The following is a 19,159-nucleotide window of genomic DNA, read 5'->3' on the forward strand; positions in this document are numbered from 1 at the left end:
ATCAACTAAACTTGGTCGGTTTTTCAAACTACACATGTAGGGATTGTGTTAAGGAACGAGAAACGTTCGAACATTTATTTTGGAAATGTGACCATGCACAGTCCTTTTAGAAAAAAGCATTGTTCCCATATTAGCTATATCTTTCATTTTCTTAAAGACAGATCTGCCAATTAACCCGGAAACTGTTGAACTTCGTGGTAGTTTCAACAATCTTGTGTTAAATGTAACACATATTTATATTAAATTTTCGTATTTAAGATAACATACGTATGGTGGCCTTTTACTGCCGTAAATCTTATCTACGTAGTTAAGTAGTCTAAAATAATAGACGTGTTATACGGGATTCTTCCAATCCCTAACGTCTAAACGGGAATGTGCAAAAAAACGGGGTTGTTTTAAAAATATTGAAATTGTTTTAAGTGAAGTATTTTATGGTTGAAATTGATCATAAAGAGTTATATTCATATTTTACCATGTAAGTGAAATGTTATTTGCACTAAGCAAGCATTTCATGCATTAAAACACATTGTTTACCTTTCCAATAAAACGAAAGTTGACTGACACAGATAACAATTAATGCCAAGGGAAACAACTCGATCCAATCGTAATAACTCGGCCTCCTCTGACAAGCCTCGAGATAGAACTCGTTAATACAATCGTAACAACTCGGCCATGGCCGAAATGTTCCGATTGTTTTCAAATTGTGCCCGGAAGCCTTGCAGGTGCCCTTCATGTATATATCGTTATGTTTTGTCAGAATGAAATGAAGAAAAGCCGTCAAACTCATAATTATAAGTTGGATATAGATTTTTTGTGTACGGAACTAATATAAAATAACATTATCTGGTAATATTTCTTGTTTTTATGATACTTTATAGACGCTATATGCGTTAACCCGGAATTCTGATCGGAACAACTACCCACTTTTAATACTAAACAATTTGTACGTGAAGGATTTGCTATATCAAAAATCTAAAAAAAATCCGTCAACGTACAATTATTTGGACTACGTAGTTAACCAGTTAGTAACTTACTAAGTGAAATTCGCAAATTAAAACTAGATGACCAGTTACTGCTAAAAGCCAAAAATGCATTTATAGTGTTACAAGAATCTTATCGTAAAGTTAACCAGTTACTTATTAATTGGAATTCGCGAAACATAACTAGTTAACCTGTTAGTCTTGTATAGCTAAACAACGGTAACAGGTGGCAGCTCTTTGCACTTTCAAGCCAGTTTTTAGTTTTATGATATTTATCTTATCGAAAATTGTTTACGAGTATTAACTAGATAGCTTGATATCGCAATAATTAAGTGGTTAATACGAAACAATTCGCAAATCTTACGGCAGTTATACGGGTTTTATTATTGAGTACTTACATGCAATGAATAAATCAAATCATTAAATCGCTATGGTTTGTATACATATGACGATATAGATCATACTTTTTTTAAATTTCTGTTAGTGTTGTTTCGGGATCTCCGACCCCACAACACACATATAAAACGGATATAAAAGAGGTCATTGACTTCAAAAAAGAGAAAAGAAAGGCAAACAGTTGAGATCATGTTCTCTTCCTTAGGGAAGGGCATTACAAAGAATTACATATTGCGCCGAAAAAAGAAGAGAAAATGATAAAGATAATTAAAACAAGCAAATTCGTTGAATTGATATACCCCGCCTGATTGGGCTTAGTCAAGGAATGGAAATCAATTGTTGGTGAAATAATTATATATGAGTTTGAGTTTGATTGCAACTGATTGAATTTTTTTTTGTATATAATGTAGCATTTAGAATTGACTAAGAAACCAAGTTTATGACTCCATGATACCCAGTTCCAAACTAACCTAAGATTTCATCATAGCAAACATTCTGATTAAGTTTCATGAAGATTGGTCCAGATATATTGCAAAAAATAGCCTCTAGAGTGTCCACAAGTTCTTTTTAAAAGATTTGACCCAGTGACCTCATTTTTGACCCCACTAGTTTCAAACTAATCCAAGATTTAATCAAGGCGAACAGTTTTATGGGAATGAGAGCAGATGCATTGCCTCTAAAGTGTTCCCCAGATTTATGTAAGTTATGACCTAGTGACCTAGTTTTTGACCCCATGTGACCAATTTTAAAAATCTTGTAAGATTTCATTAAGGCAAACATTCTGACTAAATTTGAACATAACTGACTATACAATACCAATGTTTGGTTTGGGACACAATTTTTTCACCTACTGACCTGGTTTCTGACCCCATGTGACCCAGTTTCGAACTATTCAACAACAATCAAGGAAAACAGTCTGATTACGTTTCATGAACATTTCCCTCTAGTGTGTTCCCAATATGTTTTCTAAGATTTGACCTATATACCTTGTTTTTGACCTATATGACCCACTTTTAAAACGCAGTTGTAATTTAACCCAAGAGGAAATTCTGACCATGTTTGAACATAATCTGACCAATCACCACCATAAAATAATTTTGGACAAGATTTTTGAAAGATTTGACCTAGTGACCTATTTTTTTATCACATGTAATCCAGTTTAAAACATGTCCAAGAGTTTATCAAGGAAAACATTCTGATCGAGTTTCATGAATATTTGACCATACATAATGCCTCTAATGTGTTTCAAAGATTTTTCTAAGATTTGACCTAGTTTTTGACACCATGTGCCCCACTTTTACAAATGGTCCATATTTCATCAAGGGGTACATCAAGACCATGATTGAACATAATCCGACCAATCATTTCCATTCCGGACAAAAAAATCTAAGATTTGACCTAGTGACCTAATTTTCGATCATATATGACCCAGTTTTAAAAAAGTCCAAGATTTTATCATGGAAAACATTCTGAATAAGTTTTATGAATATTTGACCATGTATAATGCCTCTAGTATGTTCCAAAGATTTTTCTAAGATTTGACCTAGTGACCTAGTTTTTGACCCCATGTGACCCACTTTTTAAAGTGTTCATATTTCATCAAGGGGAACATCATGACCAATTTTGAAAATAACTTGACCAATCATTACCATGATATGGTTCCGGACAAGATTTTTCTAAGATTTGACCTAGTGACCTAATTTTTGATCATATGTGACCCAGTTTTATTAACGACCAAGAGTTCACCATGGAAAAAATCCTGATTAAGTTTCATGAATATTTGACCATATATAATGCCTCTCGTATGTTCCAAAGATTTGACATAGTGACCTAGTTTTTGACCCCATGTGACCCACTTTTACACGTGGTCAAGATTTGATCAAGGGGAATATTCTGACCAAGTTTGAACATTTTCTGATCAATGCCTACCAAGATATGGTACTGGACGGACGGAAGTACGGACGGAATGACCGACGTACGAACAACGCCAAAACAATATCCCCTTCGATTCGGCGGGGGATAATAAGTAAATTTTTGGTACGTGCGCTTTTTTCCGATAACCTAGAAAGCATTGTAACCGGTCATTGATGATGATAAAAGGCCCCTAACTATTGTTTCAAACGTAGGGCAATATTTTAGTCCAAAGCTATTATTGCCTATTTCTAATTTACACAAAAGAAATATATTAACTGCTGTTCGATGAAGGAGCAAGCTTTAAGACTTAAACCAACAAGATTTTGGATAATGTAAATGTATTTTACTTGTACATGTAGTTATCATACAGCTAGCATTTGCTTTTCTTTTATATTACAGACTGGCAACTCGTTGGTAAACTATAAAAAGCCGGAATGGATGACTCGCTGAGACTATACGGTATGATTTTATGTATATTCTCCAAATACAACCATGCTATAATGATTTCTTTGCCTTGTATTTGCATTCGGATCTCCTCGGCCATTTTCTATCGAAAACAACCTCAGATGTATATGGACGGTTTACAATGTCGACAATCTTTACAATTTAAAAACGCTGCCTGTCGATCGCGTATTCATTTCAATTTAGCAGTTTAACTTCATGACTTAACTCTTGGGAATCTATTTATGTTTGCAATAATTCACTTCACTGGCAATCAATTGTAAATGTACCGAGGTTGTTAGAAAATTGCCGAGGAGTTCAGAATGCAAATACAAGGCAAAACCCATTCGACACGATAACATGATCACTTTATTGCAGCTAAGATTATTAACATGGTCAATATTAAAATTAATATTATTAATTTGGTCTGTGTTATAATTAATTTAATACCACCTTTCACTATATTGCAATTATAAATTAAAGCATGGATAGTATAAGTACCATTGGAGCTATATTGTAATTTATAATATTTACACTTCTTAAATGAACTGCCTTTTAGCAATTACGATTATCATCCGATGAACGCAACATCTTTGGTTATGCTCGGATCGCTTATAAATATACATGTACGTGGATTTTTTTGCCTTGTTATTGTTTTAATTGTGTCAGCAGTCCACGAAAATCTTAATCAACACGTTGAAAAGAGTTAATATATGATTGTTATAACATTGGTGTCATTAGCATTCCGACGTTAAAAATCAACTATGAAGTTGTTTATTTTCCCCGCATTGTTAAGACGTCACATGACACACTGATTCCGGTTACTGTCGGGTCGTTCTGTTTACAAAATGGCTGAAAAATACTGAAAGGGTTTCTTAAATGAAATAAAGTATTTTTTAACAATTCTGGAAAACAAAAAAAAATAATTTTTGGTGAAATATAGGTAATGAATTGCGTGATTGGTGTCATTATCGGGGATATGAACGCATTTGGCTAGTACGCGTGGAGTCCTCTTTTTTAATATGCTTAGTTTCGGAAATGTATTGGCATTTCAACTTTAACAAATCTCTGAAAATAAGCTGAGAAGAAACAGAACATTTTTTTATAATCGTGTAATTAAATACCATATGACAACGAAATCAACAAAGTTGTGTTTTTTGTGCATTGATATTTACATCGATACAGAGTTAAAGATCATGATAGCCACAATACTAAATAAGAAATTCACATAATCTAAAATAGGTATTAACACAATTTTATTACAGCAAACAACTGCAGAGAGTCAAATGAACACAATATGAACACACACAATAACCTAAAACAAGAGGGCCAAATTAGCCCTATACCGCTCACCTGATTAAAATGAACAATAAGTCAGTGGTTATTAAGGATGTTGATGCCTGGGTAGTAAGTGGTCCCAGAAGGAGGTTTGTCCATGTAAAGAGAAGCAAACATTTCTAGGGAAATTAAGGACATTGTCAGTTGGTTGCTCCAATGAACAATGGATCCTGATGTGATGGCAATGGTCCAAGCGGAATGATGTTATGGAAATCATGTTTGCCAATGAATTCATTGGTTGCTATAGATGAAGGAAGTTAGTACGGAAGAAAGTGGTGGCTAAAGAAATAAGAGGTCACTAAGTACGTCAGTGGCTAAACAAAAGGTCATCGGTTGTTAAGGAAGTAAGTGGTTGCTAAGCAAATCATTGGTTGCTAAGGAGGTAATTCGTTGCTTTGAATATCATTTGTTGCTAAGGATATCATCAGTCGCTTAGTAAGTAAATGGTTGATTAGAATATCATTGGTTGCAAAGAAAATAATTAGTTGCTAAGGAGGTCGCTGGTTTCTAGGGAAAAAAGTGGTTGCTAAGAAAGTCATTCGTTGCTATGAAAATCATTGTTTGCTAAGTAAGTTGTTGATAAGGAAACAATTGGTTGCTAATGAAGACATTGGTTGCTTAGGCTGCCATTTGGTGCTATGGATGTAGATGGTTATTAACCAATTTATGAGGCTACTTAACAAATATTAATGGTATGACCCTGGCAGTTTCATTGAAAATATATTCAAAGATATGACTATACATTGTATACATAGAAACTCTTTGACTCCCAAACGGGCCAAGCCTTGACACCAGAACAATCTTAGTAAAGGTACATGAGGTCAACCCTTTTAAGTTTCAGAGAAGAAGAGTCTCAAAAAATGCTTTTTCTTTAAGTATAAAGAAAACCTGAGACCCCTAGGGCGGGTCCATCTTTGAGCCCAGGGGTATAATTTGATTTTTTTTTGCGAAATACCACTACATACAATATTTCAAAGGTCTGGGCTATCGGATGTGGTTTAAGAGAAGAATTACAGACAAAGGTTTTGCCTTAGAAGCAAAATTAGTTGACTAAAGTTTCCAAAAATGCAACTTGTTACAAATACATGTACAAATATGTCATATATTTAAACAAGCCCATGCCCCTGTTGACAGAGTTTCAAATAAACAAACTTGTTTTCTGGCCAGTGGTTTCTAAGAAGTAGAGTGTCAATGTTTTCTATAAAGTAAGATTGTGAAAACTAGCCCCGCCACCTGTCGGTAGAGTTTTCATCAAACCAACAAGGCTTGAAATAGAGTGATAAAGGTCCATCTAAGGAACATTTTGGTGAAATCATTTTGAAATCCGGCCAACAGTTTCTAAGGAGAAGAGTTAGGAGGAGTTATATTAAGGAAAATGTTAACAACGAACAGACAAAGATGCATAACGGACAGTCACCTATCACAAAAACTCACATGTAACATGCGACGTCAAAGACCCTACAGATCCATTCAGAGAAAAAAGCATGCTCGGCCCTGAAGGGGTCCACTGGTCTTTATATACAGTAAATTCTCAATCCACTCGGAGCCCATGCTTTGTTAATTTGCATATTCAGCTGTTTTGGACTATATTTGGTCATTATGATAGACTGTATACTTGATGTCAATATATACGTCTTTTAGTCGTGGCTGATTATTAAAGTCTTTCTTTTAAGACCACTTGTGCTTTGGTTTGGAGGGTACCTATTTCAAAGAGAGCCAATCAGTTGATATTTCAAGTCTGATGGCTTGTATTTAAACCAAGTATATATACTCGAAAAGCCAGACGTTGTTGCATAAGAAGGTAGTAACTTGTCACTAAATGTTAAACATTTTTATACAATAATTTTCTGGACCAGTAATGAAATATTTGTACATACATAATTTTATCAAGGCCAGAATGTCAGTCAGACCTTTCAGTTGTAAAATCAATTTGCTTTGAGATTAAGACTATTGAAATATTGGTTAAACCCAGACAGTACTTATCTAACAATAAGATTGGACATGAAATACTGTTAAACATAAATCTACAAATGTGAAACAACATGAAATCCTAAAAACATGAGAAAAACATGAAGCAATATAAATGATGAAATGATGAGATTGAATATGAATATAATGAAATAATGATGATAATCATTAACACAATAAAAATGAAAAATAACTTTATGAAAACATCCCCCAGCAGCAAAAACCAATGCCCCTGCATTGAACACAGCTTACAATGCATGTGCAATAGTAAAATCAATTAAAAAGAAGGGCAGTTAATGCAAAAAAAGAAAATCATTCTATACATATTTACAAATTCAAGAAAATGAACATACATGTATTTGCATCAGAAAATATAAACAATCAACATGTCGAATAGTAATACAATGTCACAAAAATATAGCTAAGAGACTATGGCCTTATACCATTAGCACTCAGCACGTTTTCTATAACAATGTTAGTTGAAATGCAATATTATTAAAAAAGTAAAATGTTATGTAAGGCTAGGCATCCTTGTTTGTGTGGAGAACATTATAATTGGCTTGATGCTCAAACTGGCTGTGGTGAAAAAAATAAAATAATTATAATTATATGAAAATGACTATGATTAAGAAAAGAAAATATAATTGGTTAGAACATTGTCTGATGTCAAAATGAACGCACAAAATTGTATAGATTAAAGATAGGCTTGGTTCTTTTTATTCGCTGATTTTTGGGTATAGCAATGGTTTCGCCTCATTTGACTCCATCGGAGCAGATGGGACCTGACTCACTCCTATTGCTATTGGGATGCAAAACTGATTGTGTGTTACCCATAAGTACAGTGTATAAGGGTCCTCATTATTAAGTATATGGTAAACAGAGTATGCATTTATTGGGTTGAGTTTGACTGAAGATGGTAGATGGAGTTGAATGGAAGGGTTTGTGACCTGAATGTGTAATTCATTTCAGTTGATCATGAGTTCTGACATCAAACCTAACTTAATGGTAACCGATGGGAAAAGTGTAGATTTAGTAGCTACACAGTTTCTGACCCGGATTCTCCACCAGTTTTCAGCCGTTTTGAACTATATTTGGTCGTTATGATAGACTGTATACTTGATGTCAATATATACGTCTTTTAGTCCTGGCTGATTATTGAAGTCTTTCGTTTAAGACCACTTGTGCTTTGGTTTGGAGGTTACCTAGTTCAAAGAGAGCCAATCAGTTGATATTTCAAGTCTGATGGCTTGCATTTAAACCAAGTATATATACTCGAAAAGCCAGACGTTGTTGCATAAGAAGGTAGTAACTTGTCACTAAATGTTAAACATTTTTATACAATAATTTTCTGGACCAGTAATGAAATATTTGTACATACATAATTTTATCAAGGCCAGAATGTCAGTCAGACCTTTCAGTTGTAAAATCAATTTGCTTTGAGATTAAGACTATTGAAATATTGGTTAAACCCAGACAGTACTTATCTAACTATAATATTGGACATGAAATACTGTTAAACATAAATCTACAAATGTGAAACAACATGAAATCCTAAAAACATGAGAAAAACATGAAGCAATATAAATGATGAAATGATGAGATTGAATATGAATATAATGAAATAATGAATATATCATTAACACAATAAACATGAAAAATAACTTTGTGAAAATAAAACCAAGCAAGTAAACATACGTAATATGAACGTATTTCCGTCTATAACGAAATGTAATACTATGAACGCACCTTCGCCTATGGCGGACTGTTACACACCCTTGAACACTTTCGCTCAGGTGAGCTAAAAGGTATATACATTTCATCGATGAACATTACATAAACCAACACAGTAGTCAAAAATCAAAATACAAGATACTAGAAGCACAAGATAACGAACGACACTGAACGATAAGGAAAAATGTAGAAACACCACATACATAGATACAAACACCATACACTAGCTATACTCTACATAATGGGAACTCAATTTCCCTAGAACACATGTTAATGGGGGTTTGAAGTAGTTTATATGGCCATTACCTCAAACTTGTCCCAACCTTTATATAAATTTTCAAAAAAACATATTAGCTTAATATCAAATTGAAAACAGTGAAAGACTACCAAAGTTGTAAATGATTGTTAATATGTTTGCCTTGTGTAATACATGTAGTCTGCTTCTGCAATTATTCTCATAGCAAAGAATGAATTACAAGTTCATTCTCATTTGGTTTTTGAGAAGTATCTGTGCATTTACGCCGACAACAGCATAATGGCCACCATGGCACAAAATCAATAGAAATACATGTAGATATCAAAATATAAATCCGTATACCAACGAGCACCTCGTGTATTGAACACCATATATATATTGCCTCAGATCCTTCATTAATAGATCAAATTATTTCGCATTTTCACCCCGGTACTTGGTGCTTATTGTCCCGCCTCTTTGCACAAATTTGCCACTGCTTCACACATTTCCACTCTTTTACCGAGAAAATAAGAAAACACGAAATGGCTGAAACAAGCCGTAATATAGAAAGCTCATACTCAAGCTTTAAGGGTCTGTCAAAAAAGCTAAGGCAAGAGGGCATAGATGGCCCTATATCGCTCACCTGATCGGACAAAGAATTCTTAAGCTATTGACCCAACAACATGGTGGACGCTTATATGTCCCGTTTTTTAAACGGGTGCATAAAAACATGAAAAATATGCATTTATTTAAGTTGTTTCAAATTGCCATAACTTATAACTCTACAATATTTCAGTTGGAGTTATATTACTTGTCACAAAAGAGCAAAACGTTGATTATCTTCAATAAATTAATTAAATAAAAGAAAAATAGGGGATATTTAAGGATTACAATATTTCTTTTTACTATTTGCCTTAATATGATATGAAATGACATTTAATCGTTGTTTTTCAGCAAAGCGTGCCAAATTGTATGCATACGAAACAGTGAAATAGCAATTTTATTTCACTGATAAATCTCTAAAAACCATCGGAAAGCATAAACTTTTTTTTTTAATAATTTTGATAAAAGGGTTACATCAGGAAAATTTCTGTGAAAAGATTTTGAAATCAGGCCAATGGTTTCTAAAGAAAAGATTTTCAAAGTTATTCATTAATTAGACATAGAATGAGAAGTAGCCATGTCCCTGGCGGCCATGTTTATTTATAAATCAACATGAAGTGAAGAAATTTGATCGGTCCAGCTGATTATGAGGAGAATATTTTCAAAGTTTTCCATATAGACAGATAAATATTGAAAAGTAGCCTGTCCCTTTATGACCATGTTTTTTTACGAATCACTTAGGGATGAAGGCATTTGAAACAGGGTCATATGTTTATGTATATGTTGAAATTATGTTTAAATCTTGCCACTCTGCTACTAATATCATTGTATGTTGACAGTACTATTATCACTTTTGTATTATGTCATTTGTATATATGTATATGTTTATATTGCAATAATCCATGTATGTATGTTTTGCTCTCAAACTTGGAGGAATAAAGGATATCTATCTATCTAACCGAAGGAACATTCCAGCGAAATTTAATTGAAATTGTCCCAGTGGTTTTGGAGGAGAAGTTGTTTAAAGGAAAATGTTGACGAGTAGCGGACAATCACCCTATCACAATTGCTCTTACTGTATACACTTATTGATCCGGTAAGCTAAAATAAACAAGAGCTGTCACAGTATGTGACGAATGCCCCCAAATGAGACATTGACCTACGAACAAGGTCAGTACATGAAAAGTTGATCTTGCCTTTACGTGTCAAATACATATGGCAAGTTATTTTAAATTGCCTCTGAACATAAAAAAAAACCCCACCCATACTTGACAACCTACACTGTTATGTCCTTATATTCAGAATTCCCTTGTGAATAAACACTGTATCTTTCACCTTAGAGGAAGGGACATGGGTCTTGCACAAGACACGTCGTCTTCGTATGTGGAACACATGTAGCAAGTGATTTTAAAATCTGTCCATACAAGGGAAAGTTACAGCCCGGACACGACAACCTATACTCTATGTCCTTATATGCAGCACTCCATTGTGAATAAACACTAAGTGTGACCTTGACCTTTGAGGTAGGGACATGGGTCTTGCACGTGACACATCGTCTTGGTATGTGGAACACATGTGGCAAGTTATTTTAAAATCTGTCCATACAAGGGAAAGTTACAGCCCGGACACGACAACCTATACTCTATGTCCTTATATGCAGCACTCCATTGTGAATAAACACTAAGTGTGACCTTGACCTTTGAGGTAGGGACACGGGTCTTGCACGCCACACGTCGTCTTGGTATGTGGAACACATGTGGCAAGTTATTTTAAAATCTGTCCATACAAGGGAACGTTACAGCCCGGACACGACAACCTATACTCTATGTCCTTATATGCAGCACTCCATTGTGAATAAACACTAAGTGTGACCTTGACCTTTGAGGTAGGGACACAGGTTTTGCACGCGACACGTCGTCTTGGTATGTGGAACACATGTGGCAAGTTATTTTAAAATCTGTCCATACAAGGGAAAGTTACAGCCCGGACACGACAACCTATACTCTATGTCCTTATATGCAGCACTCCATTGTGAATAAACACTAAGTGTGACCTTGACCTTTGAGGTAGGGACACGGGTCTTGCACGCGACACGTCTTCTTGGTATGTGGAACACATGTGGCAAGTTATTTTAAAATCTGTCCATACAAGGTAATGTTACAGCCCGGACACGACAACCTATACTCTATGTCCTTATATGCAGCACTCCATTGTGAATAAACACTAAGTGTGACCTTGACCTTTGAGGTAGGGACACGGGTCTTGCACGCGACACGTCGTCTTGGTATGTGGTACACATGTGGCAAGTTATTTTAAAATCTGTCCATACAAGAGAAAGTTACAGCCCGGACACGACAACCTATACTCTATGTCCTTATATGCAGCACTCCATTGTGAATAAACACTAAGTGTGACCTTGACCTTTGAGGTAGGGACACGAGTCTTGCACGCCACACGTCGTCTTGGTATGTGGAACACATGTGGCAAGTTATTTTAAAATCTGTCCATACAAGGGAAAGTTACAGAGCCGGACGGACGGACGGACGGTGCGATTTTAATATGCCCACCTTCGGGGGCATAAAAAGGAACCATTAATTTGCAATTACATCCAAACATTATGACAATCAATTATTCTTGTTGAATTAGTACATACATGCTGTCATTTGCCTTTCCTTTTCACAAATGTCTAAATCTAATTAAAGCTGCACTCTCACAGATTTACCACTTTGACAACTATCTGTTTCTTGTCTTGGAATGAGCATTTTTTTTTAAATATCTAACAACTAGTGATATAAGACTGTTGACAAAAGATCAGATCGCAGATTTTCATATTTCCGTTCGAAAATTAAATGTTTTAAGGTTTAAAGCGTTACTGCGTAACTAAAGCTTTAAGAAAAATGCATAAACATCAATACTTGAACATATTATAAAATATGAAAACCTGTGATCTGATTTTTTGTCAGCAGTCTTATATAACTGGTTTCCATGCATTTTTGTAAAAATTCACTTGTTGCAAGACAAAAAAGATTGCCAAAACGTTCCATCTGTTAGAGTGCAGCTTCAAGGTATCCGATGTACAGATACTTGTAAGCTTGTCAATTCCTCAAGCCATTAGTAAAAACGTTAAAATATTTATGCCTGATTACTCTCTATTAACCCTTTGCATGCTGGGTAAATTGTCGTCTGCTCAAAAATGTTGTCTGGTTTATTCTAAATTTCTTTCAATTTACTTAAAACTTTGGGGATATATTGACTGAGTGGCAAACAGCTTGCAACCTGACCAGGCGCCAAGTTACTCAGCGTCTGGTCTGGTTCCAAGCTGTTTGCAAAGCCTTAAAAATCGCCATCAGCAGCTTAAGGGTTAATTTGATATCATTTCAAAGGGCATTGCTTGCTGACAACTAATATTTACAATAAATGACACAACAAGCATTGATCAAGCTGCAGTATGATTTCAACTTTGTTTTGTGCAATATTTCAAAGCAAAACAGTTTGTTAGATGTTAATTTGTTTAAATGTCTTTCTCTACTCATTCAATGTTTTCCTTGAATGCCACAAAAATATAGGGACATCAGGATTCAAACTCCACATATCTTTTTTAAAATACCTGAAGTGTACAATTAGTCTGCACAAAGATAATTGAAATGCATTCGAAATATCTTTTCCCCAAAAATGAAGGATTTGGCTTCTTTAAACCTTGTAAAAATCTAGTTAAATACTGTAATCATCCTCATCTTTGTTGCTTAAATTTCCCTTCCCTAAACTTGCCACGAATTGAACGTGAAAAATGGGTGGCAGTTGGTGGAGTATTGGAACGGGTGGCACTTGGTGTAAAATGATGAAAAACAGAAGAAAATGGGACTTTGATCTAATTATTCACCATTTTCCACCAAATGCCACCCAAACGTGGCAGTTGGTGGAGTATTGGAACGTTTTCCACCAAATGCCATGTGGCAATGTTCTTCACCAAATGCCAGTCCAACGTGGCAGTTGGTGGAGTATTGGAACGTTTTCCACCAAATGCCATGTGGCAGTTGGTGGCAAATTTTTCACCAGATGCCACCCAAACGTGGCAGTTGGTGAAGTATTGGAACGTTTTCCACCAATTTTCCATCAAATGCCACGTTCAGTTTCATTGATCTTTTTTTTACCAAATGCCACGTTGGCGTGGCACTTGGTGTAAATTACGTGGCACTTGGTGGAAATAAAATCATGGGATTATGAAGTATGCATACAACAACCTCAGAACAAAAAAAAATCATTCTTTGCAGTCATTTAGTTTCATGTGTACACACAATTACAAAGGATCACAGTTGGTGGTGAAGAGCTGTCTGTATTTCTACATTTGGAGAAATCCTGAGAATAGTTTTAGTATAATTTAATTTGGAGGTTTAATTTTAGCTATTATTATTCAACATTTATTTGTAAAATTACTACTTTAAATATGTTTCTTCAGCTTTGGGCCTAACCAGATTAATACCAAGTATTACAATAAAATGATATATGGTAACAAAATATAAGAATCCAGCCTCATATATTGAATCATTGCAAATATGTTTTACAAGAGCACTCCTCTGTTGTATTAGCTATGACAATACTGATTTTTTCCCCTAATATAGACAAAGTAAAAAGTTAAATTAACTACCAGTTTTGGTATTTTGAAGATTGAAATGTCAATAACCTGTTTCTTTTCTTTTGATGCACATCCGGTTGTTGTTTTCTGCAAGTTTGGCTATACTTCTTCTGCTATAGAAGTCCTCTGTTCATATTTCTTTCTGAAAAAGGGAACATTTTAGTAAATCTGTTCAATAAAACAGGGTTTACCTCACAGACCAATGTTATTTGTTCTACAAATGTCTTTGGAAACATGTATACACCAAGATTCACTTGAATATCTTTATTTTTTCAAAATCATGCAACCTGAACAACATCAATAACACCAAGGCTTTGTCAATACCTCTACTGTTTTTCTTAAACACAAACACACACACCCTTTAGATCATATACATCATTTAAATTAATTGTAATATTCAAATATTTACCAAAAAGGTCTTAAAATCTTGTCCAGGTACATTGTCATCTTTATGGGGGGGTTTGTCTGAAAAAAATGTGTATTTCATGAATTTATATCATTTCTTTATACATCTTCAACTTCATTGTACAAATTGAATGATACTTTTTAAACTTAGTACATGAATTCCTACAATGAGTATTTGTCAATTATTTTTGAAAAAAGTGAAACATACTTGACAGTACATGCATAAAGCTTATAAATCTCTTAGTCAAACATTAAACAAAGGCAAAGAGCCTAATATGTGTAAAAAAATATATATATGATAAGTCCTGATTTTATTTGTTTGTTAATATGATAAAAAACAGTTACCTTTTAATCAGTCAATTTAATTAAACACAACTGCACAAATTGTTCTCACTATTCAATGTTCCACAAATGCTAGTAACTGTCAAAAGAATCAAATATTTTGAGGAGATTTTCCTGCCGAGAGGTCATTCTGAGTTTAAATCAAACATTTATGGGATCCCTGTACCTTTGGGGAAATAGCAACAGAGCACATGTAATAGAAAACAGAGTTTGACTCATCATTATCATGATAATCATCATCACATTGCTGTTGTTATCATCATCATCATCATCATCATCATCAACAACATGGTGTTGTTGTTGTTGTTATTGTTGTCACCACCACCACAATCATCATGATCACCACCACCACAATCATCATAATCACCACCACCACCACCATCATCATAATCACCAACAACACCACCACCATCATAACCACCACCACAATCATCATAATCACCATCACCACCACCACAATAATCATAATCACCACCACCACCACCACAAGCATCATGATCACCATCACCACCACCACAATCATCATAATCACCACCACCACCACCACCTCAATCATCACCACCACCACCACCACCTCAATCATCACCACCAACATCATAATCACCACCACCACCGCCACCACAATCATCATGATCACCACAACCACCACCACAATCATCATCACCACCATCATCATAATCACCACTTCCACCACCACCACCACCACCACCACAATCATCATAATCACCACCACCACCACCACAATCATCATAATCACCACCACCACAATCATCATAATCACTACCACCACCAACATCATAATCATCACCAATAGAACCACCTGAACATCATAATCATCATCAATAGAACCACCATTATCATAATCATCATCTATAGAACCAGCAACATGGTGAAGAGTAGTGGGACTATAGTTATAGTAGTAGTGGAAGAAATCCCCAAAAGTAGTATTATCAGTTAGTTTTAAATAGTAGCATAATTATGTAATGATGCTAAAACAGCAGCATGAACAGCAACTGAATGCTATTCTAATTCCATGATGATAATTATTGGTGAATTCTGCTGAGTTCCATCTTACAGAACTCTTGAGATTTTCAAAGTCTATTTCACCAAATGCCACCCAAAAAATTAACTATTTAAGTTCAGTTTTTCACCAACTACCATATGAAAAATTAACTAAGTCCAACTTTTTCACCAAGTGCCACCTCCAGTTGGGTGGAAATTTCATGGCAGTTGGTGAAATTCATGATTTTCCACCAAGTGCCACCCATTTTCCACCAAGTGCCACCCATTTTCCACCAAATGGCACCCAAATCCATGGCATTTGGTGGAAGTTGGTGGCAAGTTTAGGGAAGGTTTGGGTTGTTGTTTATGACTGTAAGTATTTTTAGATCGTTATGCTTCTGAGAGACACTCGTTCTTGGTTACATTCTACTTTTTGTAGTTCGACTTCTTCCTTTTCCAAACTAACACCTTCTTTTGAAATAAACGGTAGACGTCCCTTGCCAACCGGCGTCTTAGCCTTTTGATGTTGTCTGCCTTTCTTTTTAGTCTCTAGCTCTGTATTTTTTCGCAGCCGCAACCATAGCAGTATTGCCACAGCAATTACCAGCATTAGAATTATAATAATAATAATAATAATAATAATAATATAAATGGGCACAATATTTGTGGTTGTACCATCTGTTGTCTCAGATTCTACTTGTTTAGACGCATTTCTTAAATCATCCATACAAATTAATGCATTTTCATTCAAACAGTTTTCTGTCTCCAGATATATGGTTCCATTGAACTGAGTGATTGATAAACATGAAAAGGTAACACTGCCATTGTTTTCGCCATCCTCCTCAATAGCTTTGAAAGCTCGAAAACTGCCAAGCATTACTGAAAAACTAAAAGATTCTGTAATGCCTGAAATAAACGGCATAAGGGTTCCATTGTAAAGCAAACAATTTCGGTAATGGTCAAGGAATGTACTATTTTCTTTGTTGATACAAAGATCTCTTAACCTAGGTAGACATTTGTTACTAAGATCACTATCAACACGTTGTGTGCATATGCTATATAAAGTAGATGTACATTTAGTGTTAAAGTACGATATTTTTCCACTTTCCTGAAACGTAGCCCCAAGGCAGTTGAAATTTGCAGATTTTGATTGTACATTCAACAACAGTTTTCGCATCAATCTGAAAACGATTATCCCCTTGTGTATGTCCATAAAATCATTTTCAAGACATTCTGGTGTGTGTGGAAATCTAAATGAATCAGACAAGCAGAAACATGTAACTTTGTAAATCCCTAGAAAACCTGTGGAGTGTGAAATCTGATCACAGAACACGCTGCATTCGTAAAGGATGTTAGAATAAAATCTCCTGTTTGCTACAAAAATGTTTATATCTTGGTTGCTAAACTTCATGCAAGTATGGAGAGCTATGTAGGGTCCAGATTGAGCATGTCCTTGTACCCATACAGTTTCCCCGTCCTTTAACACACTGTTGTTTACAGCAAGTTCACAAGTGGTGTTGATTAATCCATCGAATGTAAGCAATTTTTGTGTTATGAGACCTCCGCGATTGTGACAGCTCACTTTTGCATCTGTGTAGTTGCTTAAATATTCTTTCTCCCCTTGAGCAATAATAAATAAACACAAGTTTATCATTGAAAAAAGCATTTTATGCGGCTTTAATATTATGGACACTCAATTGGTTTCGTTTTTATGCAGTAATGGCGGCAGTCAACATTTCTTTTCATTTCATTTCTGCATGATATCCAACCTCGACAACAAACATCACTTCATTTCTGTGTGATATCCAACCTCGACAACAAACGTCACTTCATTTCTGCATGATATCCAACCTCGACAACAAATGTCACTTCATTTCTGTGTGATATCCAACCTCAACAACAAACGTCACTTTATTTCTGCATGATATCCAACCTAGACAACAAATGTCACTTCATTTCTGCGTGATATCCAACCTCGACAACAATCGTCACTTCATTTCTGCATGATATCCAACCTCGACAACAAACGTCACTTCATTTCTGCATGATATCCAACCTCGACAACAAACGTCACTTCATTTCTGCGTGATATCCAACCTCGACAACAAACGTCACTTCATTTCTGCGTGATATCCAACCTCGACAACAAACACCATTGGGAGTTGAAATCAGCCTGTAATAAGAAGGTTCTATTTTTAACAAGAGATTACTTTTTTGAAAAAGCATTTGACCTCCTGGCATGAAAATAAACACAGATCATCTGCTAGTTATTACCAACTGGCACTGACCACAATAGTGAACAGGGTTCATACAGCCAGACTGGCGAAAAAAGTCGAGGAGATTTCAAGGACCTTTAATGGCTTTATTCAATTGTCAAGAACTACTATAAGAAACAATAAAAAAAACTCCACTTATTTTCTAATATCAATAATAGCAAGCTATGATTATATGAATTACCTGCAAGATTAAAACTTTTTGTAAAATGGGCCATTTTACTACTGACATTACATTGAGTCAATAACAGGGAAGATGCAAAGACTATTTACAGAATATAGGGCACTATACAAGCAGTTTTTATGGCAAAATAAAAAATAGAGTAGTTTTAAGGAATTTCTTTGCAAATTTAGGGACTTTTCATCCAGAAGCCTAAAATTCAAGTACTTTTCAAGTCTGTGCGAACCCTGAATTGAAGATACTGGGTTCAAGCGTTTTGAAGTTATTGATGGGAAACCAATTTTCCATCAACTCACCGTCGCTGCAACCTATACTGCCATGACCTTTTTGAGCGGAAATGATGCGGCAAAAACAATATGTCTCCCCCATTCATAGGGGGGTGGGGGGAGATATAATTTCACTTAGGACATACCTTGGACTTGATACAGTAATGAATCTGGGGGTCCCAAGATTTCTTTTTACTGATATAGTGAAATATTTGAAAATCTACTGCAAGGCACTGACTCTTGATATTTGGTTTGTTACGCCTCATGTGGTGGTCCTTAACCAAGATTGTTCAAATTATATCCCGGGGACAAAAGTTGCTGCAGTCCCATAGATACATGCCTTATTTCCCCAATTGTTAAAGTCCTTATTTCTATAAAGAAGGACAAATAATTTAATTTATTTCCTTCACACCAACATAGGGCTATCAATGAGCATAAATCACTCCCAGTG

General features: G+C 35.2%; 1 protein-coding gene and 1 long non-coding RNA gene across 8 annotated transcripts in view; one reads left to right on the forward strand and one right to left on the reverse strand.

Moving 5' to 3' along the window:
• LOC128238350 (uncharacterized) overlaps positions 1–19,159 on the forward strand; it is a 271,015-nt gene that overhangs the window by 196,325 nt on the left and 55,531 nt on the right. For all 6 annotated transcript variants that reach the window (XR_008261679.1, XR_008261678.1, XR_008261680.1 and 3 more), the window contains one exon: positions 3,690–3,749. This is a non-coding gene — a long non-coding RNA (uncharacterized LOC128238350). The remainder of the gene's footprint in view (positions 1–3,689; positions 3,750–19,159) is intronic.
• Positions 14,649–19,159, reverse strand: part of LOC128238348 (uncharacterized) — a 39,021-nt gene continuing 34,510 nt past the window's right edge. For both annotated transcript variants that reach the window (XM_052954184.1, XM_052954183.1), the window contains exon 2: positions 14,649–18,161. In XM_052954184.1, the coding sequence (XP_052810144.1) occupies positions 16,371–17,654 (1,284 nt within the window). In that variant the 5' untranslated portion in view covers positions 17,655–18,161 and the 3' untranslated portion in view covers positions 14,649–16,370. The remainder of the gene's footprint in view (positions 18,162–19,159) is intronic.

This window comes from Mya arenaria, chromosome 6 (assembly GCF_026914265.1).
Source record: "Mya arenaria isolate MELC-2E11 chromosome 6, ASM2691426v1".
NCBI lineage: Eukaryota > Metazoa > Mollusca > Bivalvia > Myida > Myidae > Mya > Mya arenaria.